At 44.5% G+C, this 15,115-nt stretch overlaps 1 protein-coding gene across 1 annotated transcript; it reads left to right on the top strand.

Moving 5' to 3' along the window:
• Positions 1 to 3,377: 3,377 nt before the first annotated feature.
• On the top strand, positions 3,378 to 4,769 carry LOC129685778 (histocompatibility antigen 60c-like; the record flags this gene model as incomplete). Its single annotated transcript, XM_055619282.1, has 3 exons — positions 3,378 to 3,605; positions 4,243 to 4,509; positions 4,744 to 4,769. Coding segments are annotated over 3 exons (521 nt in total), but the record flags the coding sequence as incomplete, so codon positions are not given.
• Between the last annotated feature and the right edge of the window lie 10,346 nt (positions 4,770 to 15,115).

Below are 15,115 nucleotides of genomic sequence, written 5' to 3'. Positions count from 1 at the left end.
TGCTTCTCAACATGGCTGCTGCAGCATCCCACAGAGCAGCAGGGACTCTGCACATTTCCCAGATCTCTTTGCTGTGACATCCACTCGGTCACATTAACTTCTCTGAGATTTTTTTTTTTTTTTTATCACCACTCCTCTACTACCAGATTTAACCACACTATGTTCTGAGCAGTTCCAGGAAACCATCCCTGGAACACTGCATTATGTCCAGGAGATCTGGCATTGTGTTGTTCTGGTTTCATTCTGTTGCTCAGACTGAAAGCAACCAAGGGGAGAAACAGACTATCTTTGTCAGTGTTCTATTGCTGTGAAGAGACGTCATGACCATGGCAACTCTTATCAAAGAAAGCATTTGAGGCTGCTTATGGTTCCAGAGGTGTAGTCCATTATGCTCATGGTTTGCAGCACGGTGGTACATGGGCAGACATGGTGGCTACAGGTCTATATCTGGCTCTAATCACAGCAAGAAATAGCAGGTTTTAGGCTTGGAATGGGCTCTTTGAAACCCCAAACCCATCCCCAGTGACACACTTCCCCCTGTAAGGACACACCTACTCCAAAAAGGCTACACTCCTAATCCCGCTCAGGTAGTGTCATGCCATAATGATCAAGCATTCAAATATTTGAGCTCATGGGGGCATTCTTATTCAAACAACCACATTGCAATCCCTGCCCCTGATGGGCTGGTAATAATGCAAAACTGTATCCAGTCCAACTTCAAAAGTCCCCATAGTCTATCACAGTCTCGACACTTTTTAAAAGCACAAAGTTCAAAGTCTCTTTTGAGACTCAGGACCCCCCTCTTAACTAAACTTGCCTGTAAAATTTAAAAGCAGATCACATATTTCCAACACAATATGGCACAGAATACGCATCACCATTCTTAGAGGGAGGAAAGGAAAGGGAACATAGTGAGAAAATACAAGGCAGGATGGAAAACCAGCAGCTCAGACTTCAAACTCTGCATCTCCATGCCTGATGACAACATGCTCTTCAGCACTCTAAACCCTTTCACCTTTGCTGATTGCAACATACTTCTCTCCCTTCGCCTGCTTCTATACCCTTTTACCAGCTCTCCTTGGCAATTATTTCATGACTCTGGCATCTCCAAAATCTTGGAGTCTGCACTGAAATTCAGGCTTTACCTTCACAGCTTCACCCTAGGGCCTTTATGAGCCTCCATGCAGCGACACCCCTGACACATGCCTGGCCTCAATAGCTTTATGAAGCCCAGAAGGGAGATTCCACAACCCTTCCTTATATCCTTGACCCTAAAGCCGGAACCACACGGCCAAAGCTGACAAGGTTTTCTGCTTTTGCTGAGGCTGGAACATGGCTCACTCATTCAGACACATTTTAATCAGCTTTCTGGTTTTGATAGTCTCCCTCATTGTCTACACATTTCTTGAATTCCTTCTGACAAGTTGGGAGCTTAGCTGCCTGGGGTCTTTCCCTGAGGTCACACCTCCTTTTATTCCTTTTAGAATCAGGCTTTTCTTTATTATTTTCTTGTTGTTGTTTAAATCTCATTGAGCACTGGGCTTTCTCCATTACTCTTCCTGGGGCTCCTTTTCTCCTCAAACTGCTCATTTTCTGTTTTTCCTTGCTCATCTTGTTCCTGTTCGTTACAGATCTGCATAAGAGACACCACTAATGACCATGTGACACAGTTGATACTGGAATGTCCTGAAATGTCCTTTGCCAAATTCACTAATCCAAAACACTTCAATTCAGTCTTAGCCATATTTTTATTTGGAAGAGATGGGACAGGGGCAAAAATCAACCACAGTCTTCACAGAAATGGTCATAAAAATGGTCTCTAGGGCACTTAATAATATTCTTCTCTCTGAAACCTTTTGAGCCAGGCTCTCCTAATCTATACTGCTCTAACACCAATGTCTTCTTTGCTCCTACTGGCATGGCCCTTAAGCCCCACTTAAAATGTTCAACTGCTTCCTAATCCAAAGTCCCAAAGTCCACATTCTGCCCACAATCAGCATGGTGAGGGCTGTCACAGCAATCCCCCACTCCCAGGACCAACTCCTAGCTTGGTCAGTGTCCTATTACTCTGAAGAGACCCCATGACCATGGCATCTCCTATAAAAGAAAGCATTTCGTTGGAGCTTTGTTAGCATTTCAGAGGTTTAGTCCATTTTTTCATGGTGTAAAACAGGGCAGCACACAGGCAGATATCATAGCTGAGAGTTCTGTATCCTGACCTAAAGGCAGAAAGAAGAGAGACTCTGACTTGGAGTGGGCTTTCTGAAACCTCAGAGGCCTCCCCCAATGACACACTTCCTCCAACGAAGCTACACCTACTCCAAAATGCCACACTCCTAATTTCATATCACATCTCCTTTAACGTGTGTACTCTGGGCCTTTTACACAGCCCTTCACTACCCATTTTAGAGGTGCTGGATTGTGTATTCCATGCAGTATCTGACCTGGGTCATGTAAGCCATTCCTGTAGCACGTGGGCATTGTCTGCAGAAAATTCTCTTTGCTGATCATCAACTGTCCTGTGTGTCCTAAGCTCGGGGAGATCTCTGAGTGGTAAGGTGCCTGCTTCACAACCGTGAGGACTTGAATTTGATCCCTAGAACTCATGTAAGTGATCTGGGCATGGGGCTGTTTGCTTGCATTGTCAGCACTAGGAAAGCAGAGGCAGGAGAACCCTGGGTCACTGGCAAGCCTGTCTTGCCTATTGATGAATCCCAAGCATCCCAGAGACCTTGTCTGATCGACACTACTGTGAGAGGTTACAAAAATGGTTTCCTTACTAACATCTGTAAGTCTGTGTATAAATACTCCCTTCTAAGACGTTTGCCATTTTAGTCTTAGCAGTAGTCGTGCAAATATGATGCCAGGAATGCTTTCTTAATTAACCTTCATTATTCCCTGTTCCTCGTTTAGGAAAAGCGTTTGTGTGAAGGGGCCCAGTGGGGCCATGATGAGCTCTGTGCTCACAGGTGACAGCTCCCCATTCCAAGCCAAGATGCACATGACTCCAGGAGCCTTTCCTAAACATACAGGCCCCATGGTGAATTCACCACGTGTTCTATGATGTCTCCTTTCCCCTGTGTGTTCAGCAAGAGTTTCAGCCCCAGGAACATGGATCCTACGTGATATATTTTACTCTTCAACACTTGATCATAGTCACTAAAAGTACTTGTAAGATAAATCTTCCTGGTGACGCTTTGTACACTTGAGTTCTACCAACCTAAGACAGTCAACAATGGCACAGAAATAAGGATCCAGAAGCTGGTGGACCTCTTGAAAAGACACTTGTCCTCCTGACATTTTCCCAGAGTTTCAAAACCACGAGTCTATGAACCTCTGCTTCCCCATTGGCCCTCACATGCATGTTTCTCTCACAGATGCAGACTCTCTAATCTGCAAGCTCTCTGTCAAGTCTCGTACCACAGCTGGACAATGCTCAGTGAACGGAGGGACTCTCCTTCAGTATGGTAACAGAAATGAAGACACACTTTTGCGTAAACTGGAGAAGGAGGGGAAAGCCATTCAAGTGTGCACAATTTTGCCAGACAGCATAAAAGGGGTTTTGGAAGAGATGTGCAAGGAACCAGGGTTATTCCTGACCACAGGTAAGTATGGGACCGAATGCAAAGATAGAGACTATCACTAGTATCCAAGTGGGTCACCTAGTAAGGGGAACAGGGACTGTCTCTGATATTAACTCAGTGGCTGGTTCTTTGACTTCCCCCACACACACCCAAGAGGGAGGTGTAGCCTTGTCAGGCCACAGAGGAGGACATTGCAGCCAGTCCTGATGAGACTTGATAAGCTAGAGTCAGATGGAAGGGGAAGAGGACCTATCAGTGTACTTAGAGAAAGGCAGAGCGGAGGTGAGGGAGGGAGGGAGGGCAGGATTGGGAGGGAATGAGGGAGGAGGCTACAGCTGGGATACAAATAAACTGTAATTAATATATAAAAATAATAATTTATTAAAAAAAGAAAGAAAAAGATACCTGTTTTTATAGAAAGAAAAAAAGAAACAGGAAGAGCAGACCATGTGTAGGAAGTGGGCTCTGGCTGTATTGGCATTAAAAAAACTTAATATTGACCCAGCCTGGAAGTGCATGGTAACTAATGTGTAAAAAACGGCAAGCCAGGGAGGAAAGAACACAGGTTCCTAAGTGTGTAGGGAAAGATCTGACCATTGAGGGGTTGATGGCTCTATAAAGGGTAGAAGATGATGATTGTTCTGTGTGCCATTTGCAGGAGATCACACAATGAATGTCACCATGAAGTCTCAATATAAACAAGGAGACCTCACTCATGCCTGCTGGGCCTTCACCAATGATGGCCGGAATGCCTCCTTCTGTTATCTAACCAACAAGACTTGGAGGTGGAGTCATCATGACACAGGCAGTACTGTGAAACAATGGGAGGCTAACAAGGACCAATTAGAAGACCTCAGGAGGATCTCTGAGGGAGATTTCAGAGATTGCCTCAAGAAATTGTCCACACACTTGAGGGAAGAGCCAAGTAAGTAGCTCAGTAGCTTACCGCAAAGAAACTTCCAGAGGGCAGGAAAGGCGAGGCAGTTCCCTTGAAAACTCTGATGACCTCCCTGTGTGAATGTCAGCAAGTGTGCATAAGGGAAATTTTGGTAGACCGAGTGAGTGAATTCTTGGTGGTCTTCCTGTCTGGGAGGCCAGCAATGAGCATGAGGATTCCTCTTTCCAACTCATTCCCTGTTTCTCATTCCCTGTTCACCAGTGTCCCAGGCTCTGTGTGGCTGCTAACGGGCCCCAAGCTGTCTGCATCACTGTAAACTTCCTGCCTTTTCTTCCTCCATTATGGCTGCCCTTCCACCAGCTCAACCAGCACTTGTGAAGGTGTCAATATCTTTCTTTGACACAATCAAACACTATCAATTGTTCCAACATCCAAAAAGTTCTACCCACAGTAAATATGTCACATTGTTTGGTGGTTCAATAGACATTTGCTTATTTGGTAGTGAAATTAACTGTGAGGACATCTTACACGTCCTATTCATCCATCCAGGATCTGGTAAAATAGTTATCACACATGAATTCCTTGTGCTGCCTAGAGAGAGAAGTTGCTGATGGAGATGTGCTGTTTGTTTTATCCATATTTTTTGTCATTGTTTGAAAGGACCAAACGTAAAGTCTCTGGATACTACCCAGCTTACCTCTGCCACCCAGATTCCATGTAATGTGAATACCACACAACTTACATCTGCCAGCGAGCAACAAAACGCCAGCTGGATTCTGTATCTATTACCTTTAATCATTGCATTGATCATCATGGTCTTTGCAGTTGCCTGGATTGTGAAGAAAAGAGGTAAGGAGCAGGCTGGGTTCTCACTCTTGTGCCTGGTAGTATTATTCTGGTTCGGACATATGAGAGGGTTCGAGTGTTCTTATCCAAACCACCGTTCAGCACAGGGGCCATCTTTCCACTATAATGATGCCCCTTCTTAGCCTTGAGCCCCCGCTCTGTAGTGATATTATGCTGTTGCTGGGTGCAGGAGGCTGGCAGAGCCAGAGAAACCATACAGTCAGCAGAGAGAAGAAACAGGAAAGTCCTCCTGAGGTGACAGAATCCAAGGATCCAGATAAGATAGAAGGAAAACGAAATGGGGTGTTCCTTCCTCATGACCCAATCAAAGGTTCCCCCAAGACTGTGATGAAAATGTTTGCTTTCTGAGGATGACATGATCCAGCTCAGGAATTCCTCTTAATGTCACAGAAGTTGCCATCACCTGCTGTGTCTTCCCTAGACCATGAGAAACATTGGTGGAGCAATCCTTGACTGCACACTGACTCGGCTTTCTTTCAGTTCTGTCTTATGTGTGCGTGTCATGTGGATGCGTGTACTTTGCATGCACCCATGTACACAGGAGACAAAAATCCACCATATTCCCTGAGAGACAAGCTGAACTGGAGCTAGGCTGGCAGCCCTTAAGCGCCCTTGCTCCCCTGCTTCTTCCTCCTGGATGGCTGAAATGCAGGCTCACCCCGCCATGCCCAGCTTTTGACTGGGTGGTTGGAAGTTCAAATTCAGATTATCATTCTTGCCCAGGAAGTATCTCACCAACTGATCCATATGTCCAACCCCCCAGATGAATTCTGTGGATAGTCTGCCCACCTGTCCGTCACATGACTGCCCAGACACCTAGAGTGGCCGTTAACCGCTTTCTAAACCTCATTTGTATGGTCTGCCGTGCTCTTTCCCGAGACCCCCGTCTTGTATCTACTTAGTTGTTCTAAATATCTTGTAAGACATATTTGCTCACCATCATTTAGTACTGCCAGAGAGTTCCTCCGTGTGAGATGTGATTGGAGCGGGTGTTGACAGTTTTATTTAAGAGGAATATACTTATTAGAGCTTAGTGGGGTTTAATTATCTATGTGATCACACTCCTTTTTGTGTCTTGTCACTGATGGGCACAGACTACAGCTGAATACGCTAACTCGCTAAATACAAAATGGAGACTGAAATGAAATATGAATTAACATGAGCTGGGCACCTGCACAGCAGAAAGGATGAAGTATGGGAGCTCTAACCTGTACATTTGATTAGACCTACAATTTCCATGTGTGGAATGTCAGGGTAGGAACATTGCCAGAAGAGTTCAAGCCTGTTGTGAGTTATATCATACAAAACCCAAGGCCAGCTTGGGGAATAAAGAGAATCCTTGTCCCCAAAGCACACATTTGAAAAATGAAAATAATAAGGCCAGCAAAGACAGAAATGCAGGCATATTTTGCTGGCCTTTCATAATTTCATACAATCTGTTTTTTTTTTTTCATGTTTGCTGATTTTTTTATTCACAATCTCTTTTTCAATATGCTTACAACACACTAAACATCTGAAGACTTGCCACACAGGAGCTTGGAGTAGCAGATCTAGAAGGAAAATGAAAAAGGAAGGGATTGTGCGGCTGATTCTGTGCTCTGGGATGTGGAGAGTGTCTGAGAAATGAAGGAGAGTGGGGTGCGGCAGCTGGAGGCTCTGGAGCCCACTGTGACCCACTTTTTGTCCACAGGTGCTCTCTGCTGCTACTCTAGCTCTGTAGTCTGATCCACAGTGGTCATCAGCAGCTGTATTGGGTGACTCTGAACACTGCCTGTGGCTTCTTCAGCAAAGGAACAAACGTATTTCTGATGGTATCTCTGAAATCTGTGCTGTTGACTTCCAGACTGGTGGGAAACCAGGAGACTGATGGCATCAGAGCCTCACGCACCAGGGCATCACAGAGCAAGAGGCTGCTGCCATCAGGGACTCACTGCTTGTTCCTTTTTCATTCTTGTTTCACTTAACTGCTTTGTGGACAGCAAGCTGGACCTGGCTCTAAATTACCCCTCACTGTCTCAAACAGTGACTTGCCTCGGGTGACTCCATTTGCCTCCCCTCTCAGTGCAAAGCAGAAGCTGCATGTCATGACACCTCACTCTTTACAGACACACGCCCTGCCCAGGACCCTCCGTGATTCAAAGGCTGAGACCTAACTTAACCCTAAAGGAAAAGGTGTCACCTATACACTTACCAGAACAGGTTGGAAGCAGCGAGCACATGTACATATCAAAACCACATCAGAGTTCCAGGACTGAGGATTTGGCTCACCCTCAGCTGGACCCTGAACAGGCCACCTAACTGCAATGGTTATGGCGCCCACAAACTTGCCATATGGTTGTCTGAGGAGCCTGCAGCAGAGAACTCCTGGCCATCTTAAGGCTTCAGCTCCACCCAAGTGCTAATACCTCCTATTTGCATCATTTCTGACAGTTCCTCTGCTGCTCCATGTCTCTGCCTCCAGTCTGGTCTCTTTAAACTCTAATGGCAACTCCTTCACCCGTTGGAAGCCATTCTGTAATCTAAGCGTATGTGATACGTACACTTATATGTGTATTATAATGTGTGATCTGAGAGTTTATAGTAGTAATTAAGACTGGAGCAAAGGAGCCCGTGTGGGCCAGCAGACAGTTATCAAAGGGACTTCTTGGCAGTTACAGCCAGTGAATTGGATAGAGCTTATAAATTAATACTAACATGTGAGCCTAATTTCACAGCTCACATATTCAGGGTTTCATGCGTATTATAGGAGTTTGGTGAGTACACAGTCCATTGGCAATGAAACTGCAAATACATGTTTTTTCAGACAAATGAAACATCCAGTTATAAAAATAAAATTCATCATCCCTACCAAACTAAGACTTGCTGCCCTGACCCGGCGCCTGCCTTGCTCCACAGTGTCATCTCCCACTGTTCAGGATGATGTCTGGCCAAGGTGCTAGTCACAGGGAGCCTTCCATCCAGCTTCTCAGGAGGAGAGGGTTGGCAAAATAAATAATAAATCAGAAAAAGTGAGCAAGCCTCAGATCACACATGTATAAGGGTTTATATATAGAATGATACCGAATTATCCTATGGTGAAAGAAAACTACAAAGTTGTTAGCTCAGGTGAGAAAGATAAGAAACAGGTTAAAAAAGTCCTAAAGTAGTGCTGCCTGCAGCGATGCACAGTACACACAGAGCACGGAGCTCGGGGCACGGGACACTAGCAGTCCAGAGGGTGCTGTCGTGACAGGAACTACAGGGGGCCATGGCCAGGCATAGAAATGTGATATTCAGCAGACCAAAATGATGTAAACATTTTAGTGAGGAGCACAGACAAAGAGCTAATGCAGTGGTATAACGCTTTGGTTGGTTGGTATTGATCCCCACAAGCATGAGGACCTGGGTTCCCTCCTCAGAACCCATGTCCACTTCGGGGGCACATGCCTGTATTCCCAGTGTACGGGACAGAGAGGGAGAAGTTCTGGGTTCCCTCCTTAGAACCATGTCCACTGTGGTGATACATGCCTGTATTCCTAGTGTAGGTGACAGAGAGGGAGAAGTACATCTCTGCGAATTCCTCATCAGCCAGACTAGATGAACTGCTGAGTTCCCGTACAGACTGGCTATGAACACAGTGCGCGTCGCATCCTGAGGAATGACACCCAAACTTAATGTCTAGTCTCCGTATGTACGAGTATTTGAACAGGCACACACACGTGTGTATACATGCACGAACAAGGTAGGCACTGAGGACCAAACTAAGCACGTGACTTCTCAAGAGACCATACTCCTGAGAGCATAAGGAACTTCTTAATTCTAGTAACAAGATGTTCCCTGGCCTTGTCTTCTGTGCCATCTGTATGTCTGCGTTTGAATAGAGAAGAGGGGAGAGGGAGCTCTTAGCTGTCTTCTCAGATAATAAGTTTCAAAGCACCATTGCTCAGCCACTGGCCTGAGGTGCCCGGGTAGGGTAGGATTCACCCTCTACTTGTATGAGGTGTCATGAGGAACTGGATCAGACTCCAAACATTAGAGTCGGGTCATTAGCAGAGGACATTTTGATTTCTTTTTGAGGGAGGAAGCCTTTGAGTCTGCATTTCTGCCCTCACAGATCGGCAGATCATTCATGGTGTAGATGGCTTCTTTTTGGAAGGGCTTTATTGGTGAGAATAGAGCATTGAGCGCTCTGCCTGAGGTTGCTCGTCTGCTACACTAACTCCAGAAAGTCTGTATAGCATAAACATGTGTTATGCAAGCATAAAATTATGCAAATAGACGAGAAGACATGTTTCCTACGGGAATCAGCTTCCTGGAAGTCCCTAGCAAGAACCCTAACATGGCCATCTAAGCCAAAAGACATATTTTAAGTCCCACGCTTATTTAGTTACAAGACTGGAATTGATGAGCTCCTTTTTTGCTGTTTCTCTATGATTCTTGAAACAGTACAATTAACTATTCAAGGAAACTTTCTAATAGATCACTAAAAGCTTTAGCAAATAAGAGTAGAAGGAAAATAAAATTTTAGGAGAGGTAATAAATCAGATTCAGCATCAGGAATTGCTAGGTAGTAAAAGGACAAGAGTTTTAGGGCTTTCTAAAGAAAATGTTTAATCAGGATCTGTTAGGATAAATGCTCTGGATATTTCCACTGCAGTAAAGCTACTACAAAACTATTGCCTAACAAAGGTATTTATGATGAGGCAGAAAGAAGATAGACAAACATAGGAGGTCAAAAAATTTTGTATTATACTATAAGTTTTACGGACAGCTAACTCAAGCATCTTATCTCTAAGGAAAGATTGTATACCCTTAGCAAGCCAAACAGTGCTTACTTCCAGGGGGGTTATAAATCTTTAGCAGACCTAGTTCGGAGGATTATCAACAACCCCTAATTAACTAACAATAAACTACGTAAACAGACCACAAGTTTTACAAGCCCCTGGCCCTCTACTCGCGAAATTGGCAAACAAGTCACTAGTTCTATGTTTGCTCTGCTTAAGAGGCTGTTAGGCCAAGATTTTTTGTAGACACTGCTTCTACCAGGTTACTCTTTCAGTTAAAATATAAACTTTGTAATGTTCTGGGGGATATGTCAACTTTAAGGTGCTTCTTTGTAAGATTACTATAAAAGTGTTGGCTTGACTTCAGTAAAGCGCAGAAGATCCAAACCAATACTACCTGGTGTGGTCTCTGTCATTTTGCCTATCTGTGCCTTCCTGATATCCGAATTCCCTGATTCTCCCGAGGACGCGGGGCACCCGAGCGGGCCGGTCCGCGGCACTCGGCTGTCATAGGATCATAAGACCATAAAACTTGAGAAGGACTTGACCCACGTTTTGGAGAGGAAAAGGGTGAATGTTGAATGAGGTTGAAGGCCAGACTGTGACATCACTTAGAGGTCAAGAGGGCCTCAGGGCTGACAGTTGTGTCAGTGAGTTAAGAAGCAGCGCACTGGAGTTGAGTTTGTGACACTCTGTTCACATAATTCAGAGGCAGCTTTACTGGGAGTGTTTCACAGAGACAGGCTGAAGAGAGAGTAAGCCAGACACAGGCGAACAGCAGGAGGATCCAGAGAATGAGGAGTAGCCAGAAGATTAGAACAGATTGCTAGAGTTAGTTTGAGGCCAAGCAGGGCAACTGAGCGAGAAGCTGAGAAGCCAGTTTGAATCGTTAGCTTAGAAAGGAGTTGGAGAGAGAAGAGCTGAGCTGAACCACCCAGCAAGAGTTTAGAAAGAACTAGAACGGGTGAAGTTTAATAGTAAGGCTCAGAGGCTGAAAACTTTCTAAGCCTAGATTAGACTGTATGGAGGGTCAATCTTATCTAGCAAGATAAGATATTGTGAAGCTTCCAGCACTAGGCCTAGGTTAGTAGATGGAGGCGGCAATAAGCCTCAGACACAACAATTACATCTGGTGAATTAAAGTTACTTTTACTTTAAGTGTTGGTGTAGATGTCAGTGACAGATAGCCCTGCCACAATACTATCTCCATTTTAGTGGCTTATGACCTATAAGATAAAGATCAGACTGGAAGATTACGTGAGACTGGCCAAAAATACCACAGAGGGAAAACAAGAAATAGCTGTGAGCAGGAAAAAAGAATTGTAAGTGACGGTGTGAAACCTTCTTTTGGAGGTCTCAGGACAGGGAGGAAAGATGATAATAGTGACTGAGGAGAAGGAACCCTAGAAATGTAGAAGTAAGGGATTTTTTAAATTAATTATAGTTTATTCACTTTGCATCCCAGCTGTAGGCCCCTCCCTCAGCCCCTCCTAACCCTAGCCTCCCTAGTTCATCTCCTCCCATGCCCCTCCCCAACTCCACTGATAGGGGAGGTCCTCCTCCCCTTCCCTCTGACCCTAGCCTGTCAGGTCTCATAAGGGGTTTTTAACTTGACCTCAGATTCTGGTTACTCATTAGAGTCTGGAGGTATTTGCTAGTATGTTGTAACAAACTTTCACTAAAATGATGAACAAAAATCTCCAAGAGGCCCCTAGAAACCAGCTGTTTAAGCCTTTGTAGGTTAAGTCCTCTTACTTTTTCTCAGATGAACCCACAGTGACAGGCTTTGTACAGCTGGGGATGACAGGACTTGATAGGAGCTGTCCAGACATCTCCATGGCCCTGCTTTCTGTGGAAGAAATTTAAGGTAAATTTAATCCCCTGGTTTAATAACTGGAGATGATCCTGAAAACATGGAGTCAGAGTTTGAACTGTACTTATCCTATATTAAGTGACAGCCTTGATCATAGAAGGAGACACAAGAGGTCAGTGTGGAGAAAAAGCCTATGGTGCAGGCTTCAAAAGGGTTGATAGACTTAGAAGTTGGCAATAATTCAAGATCACAAATGAAGATTAATTAGGATGTAGAGAGCTTTAGGAACTTCAGTTCTCCCAGTTGAGCAAGGTCCTGATGAGAATACTGGCGTAGATATTTAATTTTACATTATTTTGATGTGCTTTTTTGTTGAGTGTTTAAGACTGTATTGGTGACCACCAGCTTCTTGTTATTGTTGACAGCTGTATCTCTGCAGGGGTTACTTTTAGAGGTTTTGGAGAGTTTTCAGAGCCCTTTGTTTTCAGTTTTTCTCTACCTGTTATCTGCTGAACAAAGGGCATTTTTCTGTGAAATAACCTAAAGCTCAAACTCTGGGCTCTCCATGGCCTCTGGGCAGGTATCAGATGCTTTTAGTGCTGCTCCATTGTCCTCTACCTTTGGACATGGCCAACCAGGAGGTGAAGTGACAATATCAGCTGTCAGTCCAGCCCTTGATGCCATGACTGTTGGAAACTCAGAAAGTCAGTTACATCAGCCTTGAAAAACAGATACTGGCTGTTAGTCTGATATATATAACGTCATGAGTGACCAGCTCACAGCCCAGGATAACTATGAATGCAGCCATATCAGATTTAGGGACATCCTTAACATATCGTGAGGCGGTTTCGAAACTATTTTGAGAAACTTGATTGTACTGTTCTCAAGCGAGAATTATGGAGATAACTTTGTGACACAATATCAAAAGATTAGATGCGTTTGATGAACAAATGTTGACTAAAACAGATATTAGAACACATTACTGCATGTGGGGAGGTCTAGAGCCTCTGCCTAGCTGATATCCCGATATACCCTGGGCCCAGATAAATGGAGGTAGTTCAGACTCCAGCCTGGAGGCCTTTTGAGCGCACTGAAAAGTCTCTCCAGACAGACTCTTCAGCTGGTCTCAGACTGTTCCAACAACCTCTACAAGGAACAGAACTAAGAAAGGAAAGCAAGAGGGCTGTTCCCCAAGCAGGCCACCAAAACGCCCGGAGGATAAGCCCAAAGCATGGAAAAGAAGCACTTACTAGAGCAAACTTTAGTATCACCCCATCCAAGAGTCAACAAACACCTCACAAGAGGGGGAAGATAGGAGGCGAGAGCAAGGAGGGTGGAATGATGGGAAATGCTATTTTCCAGCCATGTTGTACTGTTGAACTCTCAGCAGAACTGAGTACTTGCAAAGTTCCTGTACAAGAGCAGGCCTCCCCTTCCCTTTTTGGAGGGAGAGGGCTCATGAAGGATCAAAGCTCCTTAGAGATATATCAGCAGGTCATGGCCCTGGAGCTTGAGAGACGTTTTTATTAATGTCGTAGCCACTCTTCAGTTGCCTGTGTTCCTGTACTTAATCTCTCATCTACACTTACATAACTTTACTTGACTAATTGAGACAGACATAAACACACACAGACTCAGGTGAGGGGACGTGTAAAGCAGAGCCAAGAGTACATTACGTCAAAGGGGCTCTAGTCGGAGTGAAAAGGAGAAGGTGATACAAGGCTTGATATAGCTGAAATATATTTTATACATATATGAAAATGTCACGATGAAACCAGTTATTTTGTTGCCTTTCCCTTCAGATGCCTGGACACAGATCACCTACATGTGGAAAGCATGAGCCAATCTGTATAAATAGTAGTTCTCACCCCTGTTCTCGTTGGAGAATCCTGAAGAAGACAGTTAGGTGAACCTATTGTCTGACATGGAATAACTTCTGTGAGACTCAGATCATGTACCTTAAAGGCCTGTCTCCTGACACCATAAAATCACTTCCAACGTTGAGACTGAAAGGCATGAAAGGCGCCTGATGGAAAAGTCTGACAAGTCTCTAGTAATCTCTGTAGTGTGTAGGAGACTGTGGTACTTGCTGATTGCATTCTCTGAGACTCGGTAGAAGGCCCTTCACTCACAGCTTTAAGGACCTGGAGGGTTTTGACACTGATGAAGCTTGTTATTTGAAGAACTGACTTTGTGAAGTCTTAAAGCATTATGACCCTATGTGACTGCCGCGGAGCATCTTGGTTGAAGGCTTGAAGAATTTTTTGTAAATATATATATTTCCTGTTGTGGTTTCTTTTTTTTTGTTATCAACTAGACTACATCTGGGGTGAACTGAAACCCTAAAATGGCTAGGCATGCCTTCGAGAGAGTCTTTCCTTAACTGGATCCTTGGAAGCGGGAAGATCCAGTCCTAATCTAGTTCACTGAGGGGGGAGACGCACCTTTAACCCAGACCTTATAAGGTGGGAAGACCCATCTCTAATCTGGGCCACAACTCCTGTTTGCAGCCTGTACAAATAATGAAAGAAGGAAGGTTTCTCTTTGCCTGCTTTTTCCTACCCTTGCTACCATGTCCATTTCTTCTATGGCATTAGAGCCTACTTCTTTGGGATTCAGACATAGACTGAAGAGCAGCTAACATGACTAGCCTTACGGACTGAAAAATTGCTGCATTCTTGGACTTTTAGTACCTAGGTAACATTGGTGGGTCAGCTAGGCCCTGGCCTTTAAGTCATTCTAATAAATCGCCTTTCTATGTGGAAAGACTCATTCTGCATGTTCTGTTACCCTAGAATCCCTGAATGATACACCTGTCAAGTGTTTAAGACCATGTAGGTTCCACAAGTTAACCTCTTTTTGATGTGATCAGTGGAGGCTCATTTGTGATTTTTTTTTGAAGACTTAAGAGATCACCCTTGCCTCCATTAACTTTTCTCACTTACTAATTCTATCTGTGCAACCAGACACGGTGCCACACACCTGTAGTCCCAGTACTCTGGGAGGCAGAGACAGGCAGATCTCTGTGAGTTGGAGGCCAGCCTGGTCTACAAAGCAAGCCCAGGACAGCCAAGCCTATACAGAGAAACCCTGTCTCAGAACTCCAAAATAACAATAATAATAATAACACTCTCTGCTGGAATGAGTAAGGGCATTGCTGTATGTATGGTTTCCCTTGCATGCACTGAAG

Source organism: Psammomys obesus, unplaced genomic scaffold (genome assembly GCF_907164565.1).
Source record: "Psammomys obesus unplaced genomic scaffold, mPsaObe1.curated_primary_1811, whole genome shotgun sequence".
NCBI classification, from domain to species: domain Eukaryota; kingdom Metazoa; phylum Chordata; class Mammalia; order Rodentia; family Muridae; genus Psammomys; species Psammomys obesus.
Note: the sequence above shows the minus strand (reverse complement) of the source record. Positions and strands in the feature narration are given on the sequence as shown.